The 26,411-nt window shown below is 40.6% G+C and overlaps 1 protein-coding gene across 2 annotated transcripts in view; it reads right to left on the minus strand.

The window, feature by feature from the left end:
* Positions 1–26,411, minus strand: part of TMEM132C (transmembrane protein 132C) — a 204,621-nt gene that overhangs the window by 130,947 nt on the left and 47,263 nt on the right. For both annotated transcript variants that reach the window (XM_057414937.1, XM_057414938.1), the window contains exon 2: positions 14,180–15,068. In XM_057414937.1, the coding sequence (XP_057270920.1) occupies positions 14,180–15,068 (889 nt within the window). The remainder of the gene's footprint in view (positions 1–14,179; positions 15,069–26,411) is intronic.

The raw sequence follows: 26,411 nt of genomic DNA on the forward strand, positions 1-26,411 counted from the left end.
TGCAACAATAGGAGAAAAAAGATTACATCTACCACATTTTGGTTTTTTATTTCCGCCAAAGTCTTTGTACACTTACATGGAAGAGTCACAACCCATCTCAAAAGAATCACCAGAAGCGTTGTGAGTTCAGTTTACAGTCCCAGTATGCTGATGGATGTAAGACACGGAAGGATCAACTGAGTGATAGAAAACTGCAGTCTCATCTAGTGGCTCTAGGGATGGTATCTTAATTCATGACCTACTGCTTTACCCATTACGTAGTACCACTTGCACCACGGGAGTATACTTTTACATACATATTTATGAAGAAAGCAAGTAACACACTTCATTACAATCAAGAATAGAGAGAACTTCTCAAATAATAATTTTCTAGACAAGTCAGTCATGCTCACTATTATTATTTTCAAACCTGACCACATGGAAATTTAATATACAAACACTGAAACTGTATTAACTTTTTGTCCCCTCACCACATGCTTGTAAGTTATTATTACTCCTGTGTAAGACAGCCCAAGCAGTATCATATCAAATGCAAGCCTCACATTGTGTTTAATCAGACAAGAGAAATTACAGCTCCAATCTCCATATATCTCTATCCAGTGAAAAAGTAAGGAGTGGAAGGTGCAGATAAAGCAGAAAAATGAATAAGTCGCTTAAAGGAAGAGAGACAGACCTAGCCACACAGTTGGGTGTTCATGCAATGTAAATGTCAAGTTCTAGCGCAACCAACACTTATTCACTTACATAAATTCTATCAGAGTAACTTAAACTAGAAGTTAAACACAAGAATTAAGGTTCAACTTAGGAAAAGTTGGAAAGCATCATCCTGTCCCTAGAGTGTAGAAAAAAGTATAGATTTTACAGCTGCTGTTTCCCAGTCTCTGCTCCACACATCCACATCTGACAGTTACACTCTGCAATGACTTCATACTTGTGTCTACAAGAAAATCTGTTCTAAATACACTTCACAGCAGGGCAGGGGTCCCAGCGAATGTTGCTCAGGGACTTGTGGTAAGTCTGTCTCAAGCACACACACACACACACACACACACACACACACACACACACACAGAGCCATTTGCCAGGTTTGAGTGGCCAGAAGGCAGCAACACAAGCTCCTTGCTGGGGCAGCAGTGCAGAGATAGCCTTTACACACATGCACATTTTAAGCCTTAGATAGCATACTAGGAAGATGTAAGAAGCATAAACAGCCAGATTTAATAATTCTGTACCAAAAGCAATCCAGACTCTAACTTTCTCCAAAATACTTATCTGGAATGAATTCCCACACAGGACTCTTAGAGCTTCATCATTCAGAGCAGAAAAAACTGAACAGAGTTTGCCCCCTCAAAATCATAAGAACATGCTCAGACTGAGTTAAACTCAGTCTGTGTTTCTCCTTTTTCTGTCCTTTTTCTATTTATAGAAGAGTGAAAGAAAAGGTAAAAGCAGTTATCCTTTGGACAAACACTACAGTACATGTATGTTTCAGAGCAGCAACTGTGATTTTTAATACAACAAATTTTCTTATGTTTGTAAAGACTCAATTACTACAACCCTCTTGCATTTTCTCCATTCTTTCATATTGCCGATTCTGAATCAGTTGAGTATTTGCTGAAAAGACAAGTCACAGAGCAAATGTTACTAGCCCAGGCAGCCCTTAAGCACCATTTAAACAATTATCAAAGTAACATTCCTTATCCATTGAGACTTTTCTTGAGCAGAGAAGGACGCATGGATGTTCACTTGCTTTTGCCATGAATCCGTTAAATTTCCCCCTTGAATAGCTAGGGCTTAAATAAAAAGACATAATAGAAATGAACAGCAGTGGAATATGCGGAGGCGGTTATAATTATGCAACACAACAGGACAATCATTGCCTTTCTGAACAATCAGAGCTTCCTAGAACAAGAAGTTCTTGACTATTTCCCATTCCCAGGAATCGCTCTTACATCCAGCCAAGATCAAGACATGACTCACTCTCATTTAGCACTATGAGAACAAGAGAGCTGCTGTGGCTCTTTCTATTCAGTCCTCTTACCTAATATGCCTACTGCATATTAGGTAAGAGGACTAAGGCAAGGCATTCCCCAAAATGACACCTTCTGGCGTTAGTGAAACCAACATGGGAGAAACCAGAATAATCAGTAATATTTAAAATGTAGCTAACTATATGATTCTTTCATGCTAAATAAGTGAAGAACTAAGAAAGCATCATCTAATTCATATCAAACAGGTAAGCAGTTAGACCCTTTCAACAATATCCATTGCAGTACAAAACACACTCCCATCTGCAGGATCAAATAGCATTTCATAAAGCATGATCTTGATTTTAAACGTTACCACACATGTTTAAGTTTTGCCACAACACATACAGATAAGTGCCTAAACAGTCTCTTTGCAGAACTGGGGCTTACAGCTTTCCATCCTGCAAACACTTCATCCATAGCATTTTTAATGTCACTGTTCCCAACAGAATGGTCTATCCAACTAAACTGTGCTTGATTTTAGTGCAAGGTGGTACAAAGTCATTCCCTCACGGGAAATCCCTTTAATAGTTAATAGATATGAACTTAACAGGGCTATAAAGATGGTTAATGAAGATCCATCTAAGTCACTCTGAAAGCGTATAGAATGTAATACAGAACATGCAAGCCTCTTCCTTGTAGATAAGAATTTGGTACTTTTTATTTTTAAACTCTAAGCCAAAAAGAAAATTGCTACATTTATCAGATAAGTGTCATAGGGAAGAGGGAGAAGCCTAGAAAACACTTGCAGATGGACCTTCCAACAGCATTTTTCCATTCAAGAGCCAGACCGCAGAGCTGCCCCGAGTTGGGTGGCACCCAGGCTGCCGAGTGTGGGAACTCAAAGCAAATCACATCCCTACTGCAAGAGAGGAAACGTTAACACTTCCTTTTGCATCTGCATTGCTCTACACAGGTTTTGAGGAACCAGTTCCGAAGGGAACCAGGCAGCAGAGCCTTGTGAATGGGTGCCACAGATTCATACAGCTTTTCCTAAGACAACCGGTGTTTTTACGGCAAGAAAAAAAGAAGTACTAACACAGGAAAAGTACTGCTACTCCCACCATCAGCGTTCAGACAAAAGATGGGGATTTTGAACAACTGCCAGAAGTCCATGGGATCAATTCAACTTCAAAATGAAGCTGTTTAAGAGCAAAAACAAAGTTAGCATACCTCATCTGCTATTAGATCTCATTTCCCTTAAGTACTCACCAACACACAGTCAGGGACTGTTTCCACCCTGAAGTATTTGAAATCTAATTAAACACCGGTAGAAGTAAAACCAGAGTTGAAGTAGCTGACATGAAATTATGCATGTGTTGAAAGGTAAAGCCAGTTATATACCAGGGCACTAGACTTTCAAGTTTATTGCTCTCTATCCATTACAATAATGACATATTTGCACAGCTATGGCATCCATTAGGTGTACACGATGAATAAAAGAACACATTACAGTGGGGTTTATGTCAATGTTTACTTTGAGTAAGAAATCAAACCAGCTGTTACCATAGCAATGGACAAAGCACCCATCACCTGAGATGTTACGGAGATTAAAGAATGCAAAGTATGGATGACAGCACAGCCATATATTTAACACTGAGAGATAAGGCACATTAATTTTTAAACTATTCAGGATTTCTTTAAAGAGCTTTCAGAAAATATTAAAATTAACCAGCTCTCACTGTGTGTAAGCAGCAGATAAAATCTTCACTCAACAATGTCAGTATTTGTGCCCAGTGTTAATTACAATAGCATTGTCTCAGGCAGATAAGAGAAAAAGTCTAAAGCAGTACCCTAGAGTCTTAGAAAACGGAGATTACACACAACCTTCACGCCAGATTGCAGCCTGCAATATCCTTGCTAGGGCTTTCAAGAGCTTGATTTGAGACACTAACACCTCAGCACAAAAGTCACTAGGGAATTGCTGTGAAGCTCTATGTCACCCAGCTCAGACCCCAGTGGACCTAAGCCACAAGGTTGCTGCTACTCCCCTTCAGTGACTCTGTTGGGAAGTTGAGCTCTTTAGGTCTGGAATCACCACTTTCATGTGTCATCATGAGCACAGCAGCACTCACCAGCAAATCAAAGCTCAGTGTCAAGAATCCGTCACGTACTTGAATGCTAACATGATGTTACCTGCAATATTGTGTGACCCTCCTGACACTAGAGCTGATTTGTGTAATAACACTGCCTGTTCCCTGTTCTTCTCTTTGCCCTGAGCCACCCTATTCAGACCAGCTCTTCACAGCATACTGTGTAGACAAGTGAACTGAAACTTTAACACTACCCTTTAATCATCTGCTATCTCAGAAAACAACATTACAATACATGTAAGTGCACACTGCCCACTCTCATCAAACAACCAACAACAACTACGCACAGAAAAAAAAGTTTTGGTCTTTCGCTTCTACTGGAAAACTGGAATCAGGCTGCTATGGAAGTGAAGAGCAGAAGCTGGTGCTAATGTGACCTCTCATGAATGTTTCTAATCCTGAGGAATAAAAAGCAGCCTAAAGCTTGCGAATATTCTCATTACTCACCAGGACTAAAATCAGGTACGTTCCTAAGTGACAGGCTCCTACCATGGGCTGGTGTTTCCTTTCCATAGGGAGAACTCTCTCTGCAATCAGGGCTTTCAGTAAGCTAGACATAACCTCAAGCAGAAAAATATTTTTGTTGCTACTGGTGGTATTTCTGCAACCTGCTGAGCCCAGGCACACCAAGTGACTCAGTGACTCCAGCAATTAGCAGCACAGCACCTCATTTTTTACAAGCTATAGCAAAGCTCAGACTCCTCTCTAAACAGCCATGCAACCCATAGGAAAAATTAGTTTCCTCAAAATGGGATCCGCAAATGTCCAATATGGCAAATAAGAAACCCCTTTAAGCTGGTCAGCAACAACATTTGTGCCTTAATGACCACCTGAAGGGCTGAACTGCCATCCCCACTACTCATGGGAGGAGTGAAAGACTAAGTATGACATCATGGTGTAGCATGTCAGGCACTCTCAACCACAAAACCTAGTTGTGGTTCATAATCCATACTATTTATGTGTTCTGTTTAACGACTAACCAGGGAGGTTGAGGAATTGGGCTCTAGGCTTTGCTGCGAGTACCACCTATTCCCTTTAATGAGCCTGTCTCTCTTGTACAAAGAGCTCAGTCTCACAGCACTTTGGAAATCAAGGCTTACATCTTAGAGCCAGAGCTTGTAAGAAAAAGCAAATCTTTTTAAGCAGCCTGACAGCTGAGAATGTAGAGGGCTGTGTCTGAAATCCTTCCCCCTATTTGTCTTTTTCTTTCTTTTTTCCTCAGATACACGCTATTTCTCAAGCCTTCTTTTCTCTAGTCTTGCTGATCTAAGCAGCAATATGAAAACCTAAAATGATGCTGTTGGAGATGATTAGGCTGTTACTGCAAATTAACCCCCTGGCAGCTTCGCTAATAGAGACATTTTGTAAAACACCAGGAACCAGACAAACAAACATAAAAGATGCTGAATTCCTTTTTAAGCCAGTCTTATCTAAACTTTGAATTAAACAGATTTTCTGCGCACTGAAACTCTATAGAAATGCAACTTTCTTTTTAAGAGGATACCACACGCAGCAGCACACACCTCCCTCTGAAGAGGCAGCATACACGGTGCAGAGTGGGAATTCAAGGAAATACAGAGCACCCAAACTAGGTCATGAAGGAAACAGTGACAAAAACTGGATTCAAACACTCTGTACCTTTTAGGAAAGCTCGGCATTGTGTAGAAATTCTCTCTCAAGTGCAGAGTAGCACTTCTCACCATCCCCACGCCTTCTGTGGAAGTTTCAACTGTGAAGTGCCATAAGAGCATATAACCAGTTTAAATTCTCAGTGTATGCGCTGTCACGAGTGAGGAGCAGCAGTATGCCCAAACAGAAGCTTCAATCAACCCAACAGTTTCTATCTGAAATAATGAGTCCCTCAAGTACCAATGAAACAATACAGATAAACCCCATTTTACAGTTCTCCTCAGCCGGGTACCTGCTCTTGGATTACTCCCCAAACTTCCACCCCACCTATGACTTGCTGCTGTCCCTCCCAGCATCACTCCAGCAAGTTGCTACTGCTTTTACAGCTCCAACAGGTGCACTAGGTTTTTAAGCCTTGTCATACAATTTTCTCAAGGATACTAATTTCCATTCAGACCTACAAGCTCACACACTTTCTTGCTTACAGTAGCTTTGGTACCCAACAGCTTGTCAGATAATCACACAGAGAATTCCCAGGAGATTCCCTAATGCATTAGATCACAGCCTTTTTCAGAGAGCCAGAAAATATCTACCTTGGTTTAACTAAAATCTACTCCCAGTAGTATGAAGTTTCCCTCACTACTGCTGGTTTGGGAAGACTGGGATGTACATGGTATGATCTTTTAATGAGCCACCATTGTTTCTAATTAGGCAAGTAACCAGGGATTTAATTAACTGTGGTAACTTGAGTCACACAAATGGCTAATAGTCTAAACAGAAGTAGAGGTGCCTCATCTCATCTTTAAGCAGCCTTGCCCCTGCACAGGCACTTGCAAAGGTCAGGCAAAGCAGAAGCTAGCAGGAGACAATTGCACCTCAGAGAAAGATCTCAAAACAGAAAGACAAGAGCCAGAGGCACCAGTAAGCAACATGCGCTGCAGCACAGCTGGAAAAGAAGCCAGGAATGACTTCACTAGTTTGCAGAGGCTAAAGGGGATGGGAGGGGAAACTGCTTACAAGGGTGACTTTAACAAGATACCTCAATATGAAGTTTCTGAAATGAGTACACACATGAGTTTGCCGAAAATTAACCAAAAACTTCAGCTCCGGCAGTTGAAGCAGCACTGACAGCTAGCAGCTCCCTGGCTGACTGATTTTGTTCTCTTCCATTTATGGCCAACCCCTTTGTGATACAAAGAATATTTCCGCAAGTATTACACGACCAAATTAGTTAATTGCAAGACTTCGGCATGATGTGATTTATACTTAACAGGCAGCTGACCGGGGTGTTAAGCATAATATTTTCAAAAGGGAGGCTATAACTTCTCATCCTCAGCACTGAGTAGTCTACAGACATCAGCACCACTGAACTTTAATGCTCAGCCCCTGAACATGTCGTGGTCTGAAGCCTCTTCGTGGTTCAATGATTGCAAAGCTGTGCTTCAGTGACTCACTCATGGTCAATCTGCATATGACTTCCAAAGTAAGGAACACAGACTCAGCCTTCTAACAACAAATAGTCTATTCTCACTACCAAGGAGTTACATTGCACTGGAAATGTCAATAGAATTGCTAGGTTTCTCAAGCACTATTTTGTAATGGCTTTTAAAGAAGGTCAGAGGAAGAGCTCCTGTTTTCTCTTTTTATAGGCAGCTTCAATTTCCAGTTAGCAATCAGTTCCTTTTAAAACATTACCAATCCTGACTCATTGCTACCACAGACTCAAGCAAGCTCTACACATCTTCACTTGTTCTGGTAAGAAGCACCTTTTCTCAGTCTCTGTTTAAAGGACACCCTCACCAGGCTTAGCATTTTGAGGATGAGTCATTTGTTCAGAGGACCCAGCTGCCCTGCTACAGGAGTGATGTCCATGAAGAGTGCTTGCTAAGAGTTAATGAAATTAAACTAACTGGAGTGTGATGACATCATCTCAAAATACTATTAACACATTTGGTCAAAATGCTTTGAGGAAGCATTTTTTACATCACAAATGCTTTTTAAAGTTATATGGGAAATAGTTACCCTTTTACTGTTAGTCTGTCATATTCACTAATCAAAGTCAATTAGGAGTATATCAACAGACTATCTCCCCATTGCTTACTGAAGCAGAACATAAAAAACAATCGCATGACTGCTATGAATTTTTAACCACGCTTTTACTTTGGAGTAATCTTAAAGCACTTGGCAAGGTGGTACTACATTTTGTTACTTGCAAAAATCAGAATCCCCACAGCGTAACAGCTTCTGTATGATTTACTATCACTTCTATTATGTAACACACAAATGCCCTATGGGGACCAGAGACTTGCTATACTGAATGGTGCACATAGAGCACTGCCTAGTCTCTTCCCTGAACGAAGATGAAGGCAGGAATAAAGTGATCAGCCTAAAGTAACACAGTGAGTCCTGAACAGATGAAAGAAGAGAACTCTGATCTCTTGGCTTCCTAATTACTGCACAATAAGGACTAGATCACTACCTTTCTTTCATTAACCTGCTCCTCTGTAGATTTGTAGCTGAATTCTTACTAATCATTCTATAGAAGGGAAAACAAAAAAAAAAAAAAAACAGAAAGAATTAAGTTTCAGCAGGCTAAATGCTACACAATGAAATATATAAAGCCTTCATCAATGCAATATATAAAGCCCCTTCAAGCCAGAATTCACAGCTCTGAACGATTTTGCAAACCACCTCTGGCCTAACACCTGTCTTTGTGGGTCCTATCAATACCATAAAATAACTGGGAAACTCCTTTGATGGGCTGGAAGACTGGGGAAGAGATTCTTCAGTTCCTCTGAACCCTGATTAAAAGTTCCTATGCAAGCAAATTGCTTTTATTTTCCAGTCTTAATAACTGACTTTACTGAAAAAGAGAGAAAATAAAATATGAACAGAATACCGACTCTGTCAAGCAGGTTTGCATTTTGTTTATTCAAGATGGGAACATGAATGGGGAAACTGTATCTCAGGTGAGAACAAACAGCACTTCACTATTCGGACTGCCTGTCATGCATGCTTTATTTTTATACAGGGTAAGTAAGAATTAGCCACTAAAAAGTTTTATCTGTGCTTCAGGATACAAGATGTATGTCTAAAGAGAAGGTTTAAGGTGCTATAAATGGCAATCTAGCTATCATAGACAACATGTGTGTTACTTTTCACAATCACTCAACAGGTAAAACCGTGGGTCTGAATTTTAGAAGACAAGAGCTTCTTTTCAACTGAAAATGCAACATAAGGAGACAACAGAAGCAAGTGTGAGGGCTTCAAACTCCTCTCCCTTCACATGTCAATTGAAATGCTTTTGTGCAGTGAAATCACTTTTAAATATTTAAGTAATGCAAAGCTGCATAGGAAATGGAAAACGTTTTGTTGCAGTTCACATCTGGAGCCACACATGCACGCCCAGAAGAGCATCCCACCAAATCGTTCTGTCTCTCTTCATTTCACTCAGCTGCATTAGTTTTAAAATATGAAGCAGCATTACAAAAGTGCACACTTCATTTCACAGTTGGAAATCAGTATTCCATTTACTCTGGAAAATAGGTACTTGCGATATTATGTCCCAAATTGTGGGTTGACACAAGACGTAGAGTGAACTCAGCTCTGGTTTTGGTTTCATACAGTGTGGTTAACTTCAGCTTTAGTTAGTCATTACAGTGGCACTTGGGTTTGCCGTGATGCAGCATTAAAAACTGACAAACCAACAGTTAAACACAGGTAAATTTCAGAGTACTAAAGGTTAATCTTACCTATATGATGAAATGTCAGTACCTAAAATAGAACAGTAATTGCTTGAAAATATTACTACTTTTGTTTCTTTTACATAAAGCAGACAAAACAGCTGAGGGCAGTGCCAAGCATAGACTGCTCCTCTTGAGTGGTTTGCTCCCTAGGGAGGCTCCAATAGGTCTTCCATGAAAAACAGGCAGAATTAGCAGTGGAGATACCCCTGTTTCATGGCCAGGTATTCCAAAATGGCTACTTATGGCCAGATAACAATCCAGTCTTCAAAATACTGGGATTTATTAACATTCAGTACACAGATGTTATAACTACTTTTTCTAGCTATAGGTATTCTGTAGAGCTACCCATTGTGTGCATCTTCCTCTTGGTTTTTAGCTGTTCTCAATACTGCCCAACATAGCACTGCTGTCAATACTCATTAGGAACTCACATATAAAGCTGCCTCAGCTGATGGGCTTAATAGCTTTCCTCACTGGGCTTATCCTTTATCCTTCTTCCAACCTGTAGATTTATTATCGCTGCTAATTATCCATTGTTTTGGGTTGATTTAGTTTGCAGGACAAAGGTAATTCAGTAACACTGTTTACAGCCTACACCCCTTCAGAGGCACTGAGATGCGCTGCAAAATCTGCAATAAGAAGCCTGAGGGAGGAAAAAAAAGTACCAATGTCTTTCACTTTTTTTTTGGCTAATCAGGACAGATAACAACTTCATCCCTTTTCTTTTTACTTATCCTGCTCAATACCTCCTGTAAATCGGGTTATCTGGTGGCTCAGCACCTTCTAGAGTGAGTTAGAGATTAGCGGCTGCCCAGCACTCCCACACCTTAGCTTTCACCCTGTGCTGAACAGTGCTCTGTCAGATCAAATGTGGCATGTCACTCCATGAAAAACAGATGGAAGGATCCTTTAATGGTGTAGTAGCTGGAAAAGTATTTAGAGCTACAGAACAAACACAGCGAGGCACACAGGCCAACCTTTTCAAGCTGCCTAATACACTCAGCTCACCAACCACCCAGTACTACAAATAGAAATTGAGTGCCCAGCTTCCTACTTGCCTACAAAAATCTCAGCATATACATGCAGCTGTGTGCTACTTTCTGAAAGTTAGCTTCACAAGAATAGCTTACTTTCAGCATGGCTATGATTTTTTCCCCTTATTTGTAGCCTGCTGGCTGCAAGGGCAGCTCATAAAAGCATTCAAGAACAGGGTCTTGCCCTAAGGATTTTGCTTTCTAATCCTTACAGACAATACACCCAAAACAATGAGTAGATAACAAGAGTGTGTGTACACAGCAACAATCAATCATGGCAGCTCTGCTGAAGCCAGTGGTGTTAATTTATAACAGCTTTGGGAAGTGCACATAACACCTAAATATTCTTTACTCTAAACATTGCTAGGGTTTTTTCACTTTTCTGTCCTATACTGATGCTACTTTTTTTCTGTTCTTAGTTTACCCAACTGCTAGAGGAGGTATCATTAATTTCCCATTCTGAGCAGTCAGCAGGCCTAGAAATCCTTCTCCATGGTAGGAATGCAGTGAAATATTCTCTTCCCTCTTCTCTGTTTCTTTAGCTCTTTAATCAAGTTTCTCATTCATATTACTGTTGATAATATATGGCAAACCTGAAACCCCTTCCCATCAGAGGAAGCCAAAGTCTTTTAGGATCAGGTCTGAAAACAGGTTTCCCACTCCTGAGAGCGATGCCCACCAGCTATTCTCATCTTCTACGTTGCATACAGAAAATGCCTGTAAAGACTTACCAGAAGTGACACAGCAGGACAGGACCTGCAGCCTGTAACCCATTAGTATCATTTGAACTGCTTTCACAATAGCCCTGCGCTTGACTAGTTGCAAGAAAAGAAGATCCGTGTTTATTCAGACAGTGCTCCTACTGCTCTAATGTACTAGCACGCATAATTCGCTTCACTCCCTGTCACATTAGTCATTCTCTTTGACTTTACTGGTGTTCTTGGGCTGATAAATTTATAGATACAATAGCAGGATTCTGAATTAAGACCCAGCTTAAGAACATGGTTTCGCCTGCAATGATTTGTGGGTATGAGGTCATTTAGTCCAGTCTACTTTCCTTTTCCCAGAGAAAATTTGTTGCTATTATTCCCTCTCCCCTACCCCAGCAATGATCACATACTGTTTGCTTCAGCACTGGATGTTGCAATACTTCGATGAGTAACATACAAGAAGCAGAAAATAAACCAACCCACTGTGCCTGGGGACAATGTGTGGTGTGTTTTACTTTAGCATGATTAAATGTGAATGCATGTCATTGAATGTTGGGATTGCTCTGCTGGGAACCCCTGAGCATGAGAGTATTCAGCCTTCTATCTACCCAGGCAATGGCCACAGAGAAGGTTAAAGGAGCCCTTAGGCAGACCCAGCATATGCACTGGTTACTCCCTGGCTCCTGTATTTGCTTGGCTTTTTTTTCTCCTGTAAGATGCAGGCACTTCAGAGATTCCTGGGTCAAATCCCATGCTCTTTCGCACCTAGGAATTTTCACTGAAGAAAACAGATTTCCACCACAGAACTTATGGTGGCTTTGCCAGCCTTTCACCAGCCCTCAGCTACTAAAACTATGAAAGAAACCTTCCCAGACCCAGAACAAGCCACGCAAATCAGGACTCGTAGGATAGTCCTGTATGACTTTTGCAGTGGGGCTCAGCTGTCCCTTCCTCTTGAAGGGTCAGGAAAACAGTTGAAACTATTTCCTTCTCTTTCATGTGTAATTATCCCCCTGGACACCCTGAGCAAAGCTTCCATCTGATGCCTTAACAACTGCACAGTCTTTGATAGATACAAGAGACTAGCAGACCTGCAAGACAATGCTTTCAAATCCAAGACTGCTCTGGATTATCTCATGTTGATTTTCTTGCCTTTGGCTGAGGAGAGGAAGAAGCACACAGAACAGTGCTGATTTTCCAAACATGAGTCAGCCCTATACTCCATCTCAAGACAATGACAAACCTGTCCATGTGTACCAGAAGCAAGAAAAAGCCATTTGAAAAACAATCTTGGTCTCTTCAGCCTCATGTTCTTCTGTTTGGTTCAAAGTAATTTTATAATTAAATTAAAAATGCAAACCTTCTTTTCTCCAAAAGAGTCTTTCAGCAAGAGAACATGGCCTGAGCTCTGCATGTGATAACACAGAACCACCAATCTATTAACAAATGTCAGATTACTGCCTTCAAATGAATCTGTCACCTGTTCTCAATGCAAATCCATTTTGTTCATAACAGCAAGTCACACAGGCAACTACTGATGTCCCACATTAGTATATCTACCTATTGCAGCCCTCAGCATGCAAATGGCTTTGTTGCCTTGGCAGTTACTCATTTCTGAGCAAAGAAATATATCAGCAGATTTCAACCTGCTTATTGATCTTCAGCTCACTTCTCAGGATAATAAAGACCATGACACAGACCTTCAAAGGGCAATCCCCTCCCATCCACCCAGCAAACATTCAGTTCATTGCCTTTGGATTTCTTTCACCACAGTTACGCCTGTTATGTGGAAAACTATTCTTTTCCTACTACTTTGTGAAAAAGGATTTTCAATAAAAGATAAGCAACAACGTTAGAAAAGACTTCCATAGCAGAGGTTTCACTGAGCAAACAGGTGTCTGGGAGATTATCTCGCCCATTTAACCAGAGCTGCAAACATCAGAACGATTCTGGGATGACTAAAATCCCTCTTTTTTAAAATAGAAGCCTTTTATCTGCCAAGCGACACTTCCTGTTCTAAAGGCTATTCTCCTCGGTAGTTGTCAACTATGTATTAATCTAATTCATATAAGCCTTAGAAATAAATACTTTCATGTGCAGAATCTTTCAGGAAACTCTGATTCCCTGAGGCTCTAAAGAGCAATTGTTGCTTATCACCGTGGAAATTTCCCTTGAATTTAAAGCCTGGTAACAAGGAAAAAAGATACATCAAAAATTTCAGTGATTAACAAGTTTCCCAGTCATCCTCAAAGGATTTTCATCTGATCAGCAGGGAAACCGCTAAAGAAGAAAATAAAAGGCAAGTGATCTGACCCAGTAAGGCAGTTCTTGTGTTCTCAGGTCCTGTATTCACCACTCCTGTCCAAAATAATGGTACTCACTTCTAACAGTCCTTTACAATCAACAGCAATACCAAAGGCATTAGGCCTTAAAGGGTGTAAGTAGTGTTTCTCTTTGCCAGCACATGGCTACAAGTAGACAGTTAAACCCCTCCCTAAAGAAGTCTCATAACAAAACCACTCTGTGTGGGAGAGGCCTCTGCCAGAGCACTTAGAGAAAAGCAGGTTATTGAAGTTTTGCTGTGTTTAAACTCCATGCCTGTGCAATAGAAGCCTAATTTTAAAAGTGCTGTAAAGCAGAGAACTTTTCTTGCTCTTTCCTGTCCACCACTGTGAAGACATGGCCTCACTAAAGTAGCAAATTGCCATGTTTCAGGCACTGTTGCAGAAAATGAGCATGTGACAAATAGCATGGCATACATGTTAAAAGTGATGGAGGCTTTCAACCCTCTTTGCAGTGGTCAAGGGGGAAAAAGGTATTTCAATATCTAGGAGCAACTTTCAGTGTGGATTTAATATCAAGTTAGTTGAGATTCATCCCATGTCCCCAACATCTTTGTGTGCTACTACATTAGGAGCATGCAGAAACAACCTACTGTACCTGAGTATGAACTGATCCACCGTAGAGTTGTTGGCAATTGTCACATAAACATTCACCACCTCCCCTTGCTTGACAGGCTTTGAGGGCAACCAGACAACAATATTACTATCCAGCCGTAGCTCCGTTAGCTGAGAAGTCTCCTGGCCTCGATAGAGGCTGACAGATCCAATCCTCTGTAAGTGGGACATTGTTTCATCCATGCCATCTTTTCCTGGCCGAATAGCATTCCCCTTCCTTATATCCTCAGCGGTACACTCTCCCTTCTCGTCTCCCGGTTGAATAGTATAGTAAAGCTCCACAGGGCTCCCATCAAATTGATCCGGTGGCTTCTTACGGCCTGTGACAACCACGGGAGGGTTAAACCAGCTTGGCAGGAGCTCCAGCTCTGCCACACACAGCCCCAGGTCCCCTTTCAGCCTGCAACTGCCTCTGACTTCCCGCGTCTCTCGGAAGGCGAACACCCGCAGGCAGGGCAGCTGCTCCGTGGTGCTATAGTCATCCCAGTCCCTGCCCACGATATAGAACAGCACCTGCACTTTGGGCTTGCTCAGGTAAATTTTGTTGCTCATTATGTAGGCCTGAAGTTTCCAGTTATAAGTAAACTTGTTGGCAGATCCAAAAAAGTTGGAAGTTAACATTAGATCCTGGGGCACAGCTTGTTCAACAGAAAAAGGTCCATAGCTGGCATTTAATATAGGTGGTCTCTTGGCTTTATATGGGAAGAATGATTCCACCCTGGACTGCAAGCTGGAATTTCTCATGAAGTCCTGGTTGGCTTCTTTAAGAAAGAAAGATGTCTCAGCACTGAAGATACGATAGCTCACAGGTAAGTATGTTGGTAATGAAGAAAATCTCTGATTATTGTTCAAGACCCCTCTACACTCGGCCACTGTTAAGAGAAAAGACAATACGAATTAGATCACATCTGCTTATAGGTTCAAAGGGACTACAGCTTTAGCAGAACTACCGGTAAGTCAAGGGACAAGAATTATTCCATGCAAAAAATATTTACAGTGTAGCTGATTGGTCAGATGTACCCAACTTTTTTTGTTTCACTGCATTCACAAAAAAAAAAAAAAAGAGAGTCTCTAGTGCTGCTTTGCGTTTATCTATGACAAATGTTTAGTCACATAGGTGATGTACAAAGGGTTGTCTGCAGCGCGATCAATCACTCATACACCCAGAGTGAGTAGGAAGAGGAAGGTTCACAAAGCAGAAACAATGCTTGTCCCAACAGCCGTTTTACATGGCTGAACTGAACTGCAGCAGTGCTTTGCTAATACGCAGCAGATCTGGAAAATGTTCATTGAATACTTTGACTATCACCTGGATGAGAAATAAATAGGTTACTTGTCACTCCTATACAATGTCTCACCTCCCTAACAAAGCATCAAACAAACGTGTATAAGTTCGCACACACCAATCCTCTTAAGGACTTGCCACAAATCAAAGTCAGTCTTCCAAAAGCAATTCCCTAAGTAATGTGCTCACCTTCCCTATTCTTTTTCTAGTTATACCACCCCCTTCTAAACTTTCCACTCACTTAGGAACTTCCCTCCTGTCCTTGTAATCCTTCTGTTCAGTTACAACATGCATAAGGCATTCAGTAGGTCAGTACGGTCCACCGAACCACAGCCCCCGAAGGACTCCTAATCGCCAGCCCTACAAGAACACTGGCCAGGAGATCAAAGATAGGTTCTGCTCTACAGCCAAAGAAAGAAACTGCTTTTCTAAGAAGTGATACACACAGCATTTCACATTCTTCCTCTGTCAAGAAACCTTGCTCTTGCGTTACTGTTTCTAGTACTATGCTCTGTGACTCTATAATTTAATATAGACAGCTAAATTATTTAAATGCAGATGCACATCACAGGCTAGAAATATTTCAACAAATACTAATGCAGAAGATGCACATAGAGACAAATTAGTACCTACTGTCTGATTTTAAGTTTCAGCTGAATATCAGGTCTGTTATAAAGATTAACAACACATACTGTCTAAAGGTTAAATTTATTACCTAAATTAGGGTAGACAACAATGGAAAACAGTTAAAACATGTGGATTACCTAATACTGCCCTCTTCCTAATTTATACTACAGAGATTAACTATTGGTACAGAAGGTAGATGATCAATGATACATCTAGTGCTAAACTGTCTTTAATATTTAAAAATAGACCTTGCCCTCAGACATATGTCAGTTCCAAAATCTTTGGGGAATCCCAGAGTTAGGATTTATGGTTCTATGTAAGTTCAGCTCTTTAAAGAAAGGCAACCTTAAAGGTAATGTATAATCCATAGATTCAGCTGAAACTCAGGAAAACCTGGAGATCTCCAGAAAGCCCTATAGAGACAGGCTCTTACCAGCTTTCTTGGAAGACTGCAGCTTGAGCATTTTTGCAAATAGCAGATTCATTGTCCTCCAGGAATGCTAATTATGCAGCCAAATTTAATTAAAGATTTTCAAGTAATAAATAATCGGTATCTGTCATTACACCACATGACTGCTGCTGACAGACACCACCACCACAATCCTGTTGAGTGTGCACACAGGTAGTGTGCAGGGAGAGCGAAGAGCTCTGGAAGGCAGGTGTTAGGCAATTAAGGAAAGAGGAAAGCAACAAATGTGGAGGAGGAGGAAATCAGAGTTTTTCAAAGGACAGCAGCCATCAATTTGCAAAAGGAATTAAGATACGTTCACTCATATTTAATTCATGCACCACCACTGGGTGAATTAGTTCTCATAAGAGAAAAATGCCATGACTGGGCAAAAATGAAAATAAAGTAAAATAGAAGGCCAAAATAAAAGAAACAGGCCTGTCAATGACAGCACCAGCACACAGTCAATTACCAGCTCAACACTCTCTCTGCCAACCAGATTCACATTTAAAATACAACATCAGTTTAGCACACTGTTACAATCCTGCAAGTCTCCAATGGCATGTATTTTAATTCTACTGGAAAGGAACGTACAAATACCATCCCCTGAGCTGATAAGATTTCTCTTTAGCTGAATCAAAATATTAATCTGTTGGGGTTACAATCCAAAGTGCTATAACAAATAAAGAGTGCAAAGAAGATCCACTTTGGACTATGAACCTTTCAAGAAAACAGCAAAACTTATGTATTTTTTCTTGTCCAGGAGCAGAACAAGAACTTGGTTTACTGAAACAGCAGCAGTTTGGTCCCACTTTCCTCTCTAAATCCTTTCACCTGCCCTGAATGAGCCTGCTGTGATTTGGTCAGCTGCCTGCAGCCCCTTGCAAAGAACAGTTGTGTACATTCACGTGACAGGTAGCACCATTCTTTCTAAAAAACCTGGTTTGCTACACAAGAAGTCAGCTTCTTACTGCTCAGCTTGGCTACTGAATTTGACTTCACAAATCATTAGCATTTCTATATTAGGCATCTTCTTGTTTCAGGCCAAGAGCCTTGGAATGTTACAGGGCAGCAAGCTGTAGTTAATGACAGAACATAAGCACTTCCATGAATGTCAGCATTACTTGCCTTAAGCACAGAGGTACATTTTGCTTAAGTTTTCAATAAAACCAAACCAAAGCAAAGCCCAAACAGAAATAAACTCAGCAGGCTGCAGAGACAAGTGAAGTTTCAAAGGGTTGGTCATCAGGATCTATGCTTGACACTTAGCAGCCGTTTTTCTGCAGTTCCCAGGACTTTTGCTCATACAGACAGTGGTCTCATTTTCATAGGCACTCCATTTATCCCGGATCAGTCCCATGGATGAGGTATGAGGGACCTGGCCCAATAGTAAGAAAAATAGCCATGCAACTCCTGCTTTAACGAGGCAAGCAGCAAAACCTCTGCAGCCAGACTGACAGCAGAAAGAAGAAAAAACTTCGCTTTTCTGTTGAAGTCTGAAGATTTCCACCCACTTTCATACCATACATAATGGAGTACTATATTTCCATAGTGATGACTGTACTTTAGACAATTTATTTAAGCACTTTAAGCCTTTTACTGATAAACCAGTAGTTCAAGTTGTCTATTTTATTTTAGAATCAGCACCATATGACCAGAAACTACAGGCCGTCACTTAAGGGATTTATTCTATATTCTTCATCTCTATCCAACAACCTTCATGGCCTGCCATAATTAATTATATGTTTCCAGAGAGCATTTCTGTACCATCAGCTCAGCCACGAAGTCCCTTGATTTATCAGAGAATTTAAACAAGAAGCCACATTTTTTCCGAGTTTCATATCACAAGATGTTACTTCAAATAATCATTAAGCACAAAATTACTTTAACTATCTCTATTTCAAACTTTTTTCTGCTCAACCACTGAAAAGGCTCATGTTAAAGTAAGGTGTAAATTTAAGTTTTATCCCTATGACAACGTAAGTTGTTGGAGCAATATTTCCCTGCCAGTTCAGCCTCTAATGTGGGCACAATTTTACCAGTGAAATGAATCTAGGTCTCTAGCATAGGAGTGCTCTAAGCCCATTTATACAAATAAAACTCACATGACGGAAGTTGAACTTCCTCAGTTTAGCTAAAAGGTATAAACATCCCAAGAAAACCCTGGATAATTCATTCAAGAGTCCTGATCCTTAAAGAAAGATGTTTGTTGGTCTTCCAAGTGGGTTCAAACAAGTGAAACTCACCTTTCATGGGTGCCTTTACAAACTGAAATGGCAATCAAGAATACAGCCAAGGGTGAGACAGGATATACAGAAACACTGGGTCTGTACTGGTGACTCACTCTGATTACAGCAGGCCTGAGTTACAAGTACGCAGTAAGTGCTTTATCCTTCTACATTATCAAACAAGAGCTACAACTTGTCCAGAGATGAAGTCCAGCATAGAAAAGATTAAGAGCCATCAAACAAAGCTAGCATTCGCCAAGAACAAAAGTTAAGGCTTACAAGTAATTACTCCTCCTTTCTAACAGCCTGGTGACTTTTTAATCCTTCTTCTGGCATCATATGCTTCTGCAGCACTTCATCTGAACCCAAACAGTCATCTGTTAAGCACATTACTGGCTCCAGTGTGAGAGACCAGCTCAAATTCCTATAACCTAGCAAGTTCATTTTTGGAGCTGGATATGAAATGGTGAATTCCAATCTGTATTATTACTTCTTGGATTCCAGCGTAAGAGGAATTTTCTTTGAGGGGAAATTCATACAGAGCTGAAGCCCTGGGTACTGGCTTCACTGTAACAGTCATAAAAGCCGAATATTTTTAAACCATTCTTTTATGAGGTTGGTTTGAAACAACTCTTTTGGACTGGGAATTAAGGGTTTAGATTGTGGGTGGGAGATTACTGGCCAATGGCCATTATCTTCACTGACTGGTGTTTGATGAGCCACTGAGCCTTCAAGGAAACCATCTGCCTGTCCCCTCAGCCAGAAGGCTCCTAGCCAGAGCAAGCCAGCAAGAAGCAGAAGACATCTGCCTGTGCAAAGGAGTAATGTGAGAAGCTTTCTCTGCACCTTGTATGGCCCTCACAAAGGCACATTTATAATTACTCCTTCCAGGAAACAAATCATACAAAAAGTGATAGACAAATTTCTATCCCCCTGTGCTCTCCTGTTACCCCTAAGCACATCAGTACAGCTGAAGCTGCCATCAAGACTCCTGTACCTTTCAACGCAGGCTCATCTTCTTACTTTGTGTAACAGGATTACCCACTGCCTTGTTCCTCCATTCCTAAATGTAGCTAGAATGAATGCTGTACCACACCTATTTTTTTTTCCAGATTCCATGCCACTGGTGTTCTAAGTTTTAATTAAATCACAAAACCTCTAATATTTGTTACAGCACCAGCACCAAATATCCTGCAAATCCTGTAAATATCATCCCCCCTCCTTACACAGAATCCCATTCCCATGCTGCCCCTGCACCCAGAGAGGCTGCCCATACTGTAAGCACATTATACACACCATCCTCTCACAAGTGTCCCCACCCTTGAATTCTCTTCTGTGACTCCATCTTCTACTACAATCCTGTCCTGCTTTTGCACAGCAAATCATATACTCCAGAAATACAGAGTAGGGAAAGAATAAAAGTAGAAAAGATGCATTTGTATCAACACAGATGTTTCCTTTTACCAAAAAAATGTCAACAGTTATGTTTTCTGGTTCACCTTCCCTTAATTTTCTATACTAGCATCATGTTTAGTGACTTCAGAGTGTTCAAAATCTTTGTAGCATAAATTTTGCTTAGAATTAGAGCTCAGCAAATATATTCATTTAGACCTCAAAACAACCTTAGTTGTACTCTCATTCTCTCCAAGCTCCCTCTTCTTAACATCTAGAAAAGGGAATTTTGCTATTAGAAAGGCTGAGTGGAACTGAAAACCAAATAAGCGCAAATTCAGAACATGGAACATTTTTAACTATGAGGTTGATTATCTGTTCAACAACAGGAGCAATGGTTTGTCCGTGTCTTCGCATCAAGACTGGATAACTGGAGCCCTACCACTTCCTTCTGGCTTAAAATCTATAACTCTATGATCATTCCAAAAAAACATCATGGGAAAACCTACATGACAGGGTAATTGCAGAAGCCACGTTTTCTATTCCTCATGCTTTGCCCTTCAGATATGCCTTCTCATCCAGCGAGAACAGAGAGACGCTTTGACTAATTGCACATAGGCAATGTCAAGTGTCAAGTGCTTATGGTGAATGCTTGAGAGCAATTTGTGGAGTTAAAAATAAACTATGGAAAAAAAAAAATCTGCCAAAGAAATCCATACAGCAAACATGCGAGGGAATCTGCAGCCTGTTCTCAAATACTCTGTGAACACCCAATGAGGGCAAGCTCGTCACACAAATTATTCTAACAAAATTATCTTCTTAGTTCTTTTTAGAATCCGGGTTTCATAAACTCAGACCTGAAGTCCAAACATACATTTCTAATTGCAGTGTTCTGTTGATTGACCTGGGATTGTATATTGCTACTCGCATAGGAGTATACGCACCCTTGGTAGCAAACCAGACATATTTTAAGTCCAGATGTAGATAGATCCTTGTTTAGCCTAGATCAGAGTTCAGTTAAACCACATCACATACAGATTGTCAGGATACATTTTAATCAGTTATTGTTAACAATTTCTCTATTTTATTTCAGTGGGGCAGATTAATTTATTTCATGCTGTATTTGTTAAATTAAAAGCTACAACAGTAATTTATTAAATAGGCTTCTCTCACATACTGAGAGCATATCCTTGATGAAATTTCCCTTTGTCTATTACTGCAGCCAGAATCTTCACTAAATCTCAACAGACATTTGTGGATTTAGTACAGAACTGAATGCTTCCCCCATCCTCCTCCAGCAAAGGCAAAACACAGTCCTTTCAGAACTGCCAGGAGAATGACAAGAGCATGTAAAACAATGAATGAACAAAGTTACACCAGAACTTCTGCACTTTAAACCACACAAACAATGGGACAGTTACTGAAACTAAATGATGGGAATTTAAAGTGTGTGATTAGGTGATAAGAGCTCATTGCTAGAGAGAAGGGTACAGTGGCCAGGAACTTACCCAGACTTAAACTGATGATTTGAGTGTTTGGAAAGATATGCAGCCCATTTAGAGTAATGTCATTAACTACATGTAAAACTGCATGCTTTAGTGTTTATCTATGAGAAACCAGGATTAGACCTCTGCATTATAAAGCATTATCCAACATCTGTCAGGTTGTTCTATTTTCCTCAGGATTACTGACACGATAAGCACATGTGTATAAGTCACAAAAAGCTGTTTTGTGATGTACAGCTTTTCCACAAACAGGAAAGAGAATCTTGAAAGTCTAATATGGAAACACAAGAAAAACTTTCAGGAAGCTGCATGTTAGAAATGCATTTCTGATCTTTTAATGATAAACCACAAAGCTCTGATTTTTCATGGCCACTGTTCTATGTATCTCACCCTTCGACTGCAGAAGTTCCAAAATACCCTCCTATAGCAAATGTATCTTCTCCATCTCTCTCAATTTCTTTAACCAAGATGTGTTAGTCAAAGACTGGCTGACATTCAGGACTGAAATCTATAAACCATTTCCTGAGACTGGCTGATGACCTTAAAAGTCTGTAAAACAACAGTGTATATGCAAAGGTTAGTGAAGATTTCAGAAATCATTCCTGCTCCCAGTGCTGACATTACCCATTGTCTGTGCTGCTGAGCCCATCTGACATATTGAAGCTGGCTCACTGTTTAGAGTAAAAGATAAATATCCAGAACTCAGATTTCTGCTAATGAAAGCTTTTGTTGAGAGATAAGGTTTGGAAAACTTCTACAGAGACACCATTCAGGTTCTCAGGCTTTCTTCCCCTTGCCAGAAGCTGCAAATGTCATTGTCCTGTGAGCAACATACAGTAGGTAAAATGTCATATGATGGCCTTTCGTTCCATTGCTGTTTGCCTCATTGTGGTAAACTCCATGGATTCTGCATTCATTCATTGTGTCAGCGCTACAAGTCCAAAGCAAATAACACTTAAGCTGATTCTATCTGATAGCTGTAGAGAAGAGGAGAAGTATTTAGGACACCACAGTTTATTCACAGCTCCATCAAAAACATATGGCAGCCATAGGAAACTTCTGCAACCCAGTTTCTCTAGCAATGAAATGAAACTGTCACTGAATTTGACTGACTTGTTATTAAAAAACACTTTGAGTTCATCAGACAAAGACTAAAGACTAGGTAAAACAGTTTCGTTCTGGGGTTCTTTTGGTCTTTACATCAGGCAAAAATAACCCAGTGGAAGTTACAGAGTAGGGAATAAGCAGACACCACGGCAATATGGTCAGGATTTTCTAACTTAACCAGTAACTTTTCAGATTTGGATTATGTCCCATTGAAGACACTCTGCTGAAGAGACCTTATTTTCACAGGAGCACAGTTGTGTGAAAGACAGGTCTCTGCAGAGGATGTTGCAAATTTATCCCTACAAGATGGCTCATAAAAACCCTAGGGAATTTTAAGCCTAGGCCAGAATGTCACAGTGATCACGTACATGAATATCACAGTTAGATTTGACTTTTAAGTGTCATAAAAATGAGGACATGTAAAATATAAGTTACAAACAAGAAACATAGTTCTGGCCTTGGCAATGTATCAATTCCTCTACCTGTGTGTCTCTATTTTTTAATAGCACTGTGCTTTCCTCTGCTGTTTAAATCTTCGTTAGATGCTGATACGCACTCACTCCACTGTTTAGACATAAAATTGCTTGGCACAGGGTCCTTGTTTTAAAGGGGATTAGGGTTCTATAGCCCGAATGGTGCAATTTGCTCAGCACTCTCCACTGCCACAAAAATCAACAAAGAACAGGAGTACAGAGCTCAGCACAAATAGTGCTCAGATCTGTACAGGATGGAGCTCTCATCTACATAGGTATGAAAAAGGACACAGAGGACTCTAATTATAAAGCTTTTCCCCTTAACACAGAGTCTGAAAAAAGGAGAACAGTTTTGCCTTGTAAATCGGTACATTGAGAAGTTAACTAAAAATAAAGCTAACCTAGATGACCTTCAGGTCCTTTCCAACCCTAACCATTCTATGACAGAAATAGCAGGACTTTGTGCTACATTTAGTGCCAAAAAGCCTACACTGAGATTCAGCCTGCACCATGATCTGCATGACACAAATGTAAGAGACACGATTCAAAGACCAGGGTAGAACCTGGCAGTGAATGATGCCATGGCTGATCATGATCATCAGACCCGAGACAGGCTTTTCCTGAGGCTTATAATATACTTTTAGCATATACCTTAACATGCTCTTAACAGGCATCTCATGTTTCAAGGCCTATATTCTCAGGGTCCCGGATTGCACCAGGAAATAAACTCCTTCAGACCTATCGTCTCACCTCAGCAATTAAATACCTACCAGATGGAAAACTTTTTCCCACCATCTAGACAGGGAACTGACATAGTGTAAGTAAATAAAAGTTTTCCAGGAGTTTCTATCAAAGCTAAGCACAGAACTCAGACATCTTTGGACTCTTTGATGTCATTATCCACAAATCCAATCCTTCCATTTCCAAACCTCCTTTACACAGATTGATAATAAACATGTCAGAAGCTGCACAAATTTTTTAGAGGTCGCACAATTTAAACTTGCTCCCATGTAAGCCCATGGGAAAATCGCAGCAAGAGGGATTCCTGACCTGTGAAGAGAGCTGCAGATTTGGTTATCACATCTGGGAAAGAACAGATTTCATGATCATGTATTTAAAACACACCATGAAGTCCCACACCACTGGAAATACTGAAATATGCTTTTAGCATTACACATCCTGTTCCTTAATACAAGTATCCTGTGTTTTAAAGGTGATCCAAGTTATCTTTAGGCCCAATAACATACCAACTGCCACGTGGATTCTCTGGGATTGCACTTACATGGTTGAGAGTCTTCCATGCTCTAACAAAATTATGCATCATCAACCCTGAGATACCTGTGGCAGAGCAAAACCCCTCCTGGAGAGCAGTTTCCTTTCTTCATTAGCACTTTCCCTAGAGCTGTCATCATAATGAGAATGTTTACACAAGAGCACTGATAACTGACTGAAAGGGTATGTGACTTGGATTAGGAATAGTTTTAAACAAATGCCTTCAGTAAACCTTTCAGCTTCCCATGTTATGGTCTTGAGGGAATTTTACTTTTCAGGAGCAGAAAAACTTTATTAGCAAAAACTATTTCCATCGTCCTAACCAGCGTGTGTAGAATCTCTTTTGTTTGCCTTAATTTAGGTCCAGAATCTGCAAAGATCAAGCTTGGTAGCAGACCCCTCAATGCACCTTTCAGTATTCAAAATCTACACACAGAGTCACACAGAAAAGATTCTGATGACTGCCTAAGGTAGTGTCACCACATGGCAAATGTGCTGTTTTGCATTCTGGACAGATATAACACAGTAAAATACAGCTAAATCCAACCAGCTATATACGGCATATGAAGCAGGAGACAGCAGCATTACACTGCATGTGAATCAGGTGAAAGCATCAAAACAAGACAGCATAAGAAGGTAGTATGGCATGACAGTCTTACCACTGGTGTGTGAAACTTGGCAAGAGAAAGCAGCAAATTCTTCCAAGATTAACTTTGTCAGCTTTTCTAAGCAGTAACTAAATGCTTCAGTCTTCCCTACCTGGGTTCTCTAGGAATCTGTGCAAATTTGGTGTGAAGTATCTACTTTAAAAACACCACTGAAGTACTGACTTAGATCAGCTTTAACTGTTGCAGAATTCCATCCTTAGAAAAGTTTCACCACTGGTATAAATCAGTAAAGTTCTATAAAAGCCAGAAATCACTCTGTGCTACCCCAGCAATGTCCCAGCCCCAAAGATATTTTTCTATTTGCTTCCTGGGCAACTAAAAAAGTTTATTATTTATATGAAAATCCAATTTAATAATCTAATCTGTGAAGACAGACACTGACCCTTCTTCACTCTCTCCTCCTCCTCCATGGAGGAATCTGGAACAGTTACAGACATAATGCATGCACATTTGTAATACTTACGTGTATTAAATACTTGCATGCATGCATGCAGTGACTTAAAACATGCCAGAAAATCCCAATATCCTGCCTCCAACCCTGCTACCTATCTCCATTTCAAAAATGGAATGAGGATTTATGAGGAGATTAATTGAGAAACGAGGCTGAGGGGGTGGGGGACCGCCTTGTGCATTCGGGAAATGAACCCAGTGTCACCTTTAACCTCCAAGTAATTCTTTGTCACAGAGCACAAAGCAACTCATCATACCAGAACAGTAGCAGGACAGAAACCAAGCGGAAATATATCTGGTTAAACACCTTCTTTCTCAGGGATTAATTAAATAGCATATTAGAGCACTGCTGTTACTGTGGTCATAGCACCACTAAGGCTTGTTTTAAGGTGATACCACCTAAAAGGTGACCTAGCTGCTGTTGCTAACAGAGCAAGGGACAGTGGATACCAGAGTAAGCAGCTGTTCCCCAAATCCTGAATTGCTGTTTCTCGCAGGTATCCTGGCCTAACTTAAAAGCTTGTGGTAGCCTCTCAGCTCTGCACAGCAGTCACTGGCTGATCTGTTTGGTGGCTGCTGGTACTGAGGGGCAGAAGTGGGAAGAAAGAGGGTCCTTAAGGCCCAATCCCCAAAGTAGATGAACCTTGGCCATTCTCTAATCTCTTCTTTCCAGTTTACGTGCAACAGAGGAGTGGGTGATGAAATGACAGGAAGAGCAGAGCAGTACAGTGGTTGTGGTGTTAGTACTGGATGTGGGAAG

This window comes from Pezoporus wallicus, unplaced genomic scaffold (genome assembly GCF_028554395.1).
Source record: "Pezoporus wallicus isolate ANWC-B61680 ecotype Strahan unplaced genomic scaffold, APGP_CSIRO_Pwel_v1 contig_8047, whole genome shotgun sequence".
Lineage (NCBI taxonomy): Eukaryota > Metazoa > Chordata > Aves > Psittaciformes > Psittacidae > Pezoporus > Pezoporus wallicus.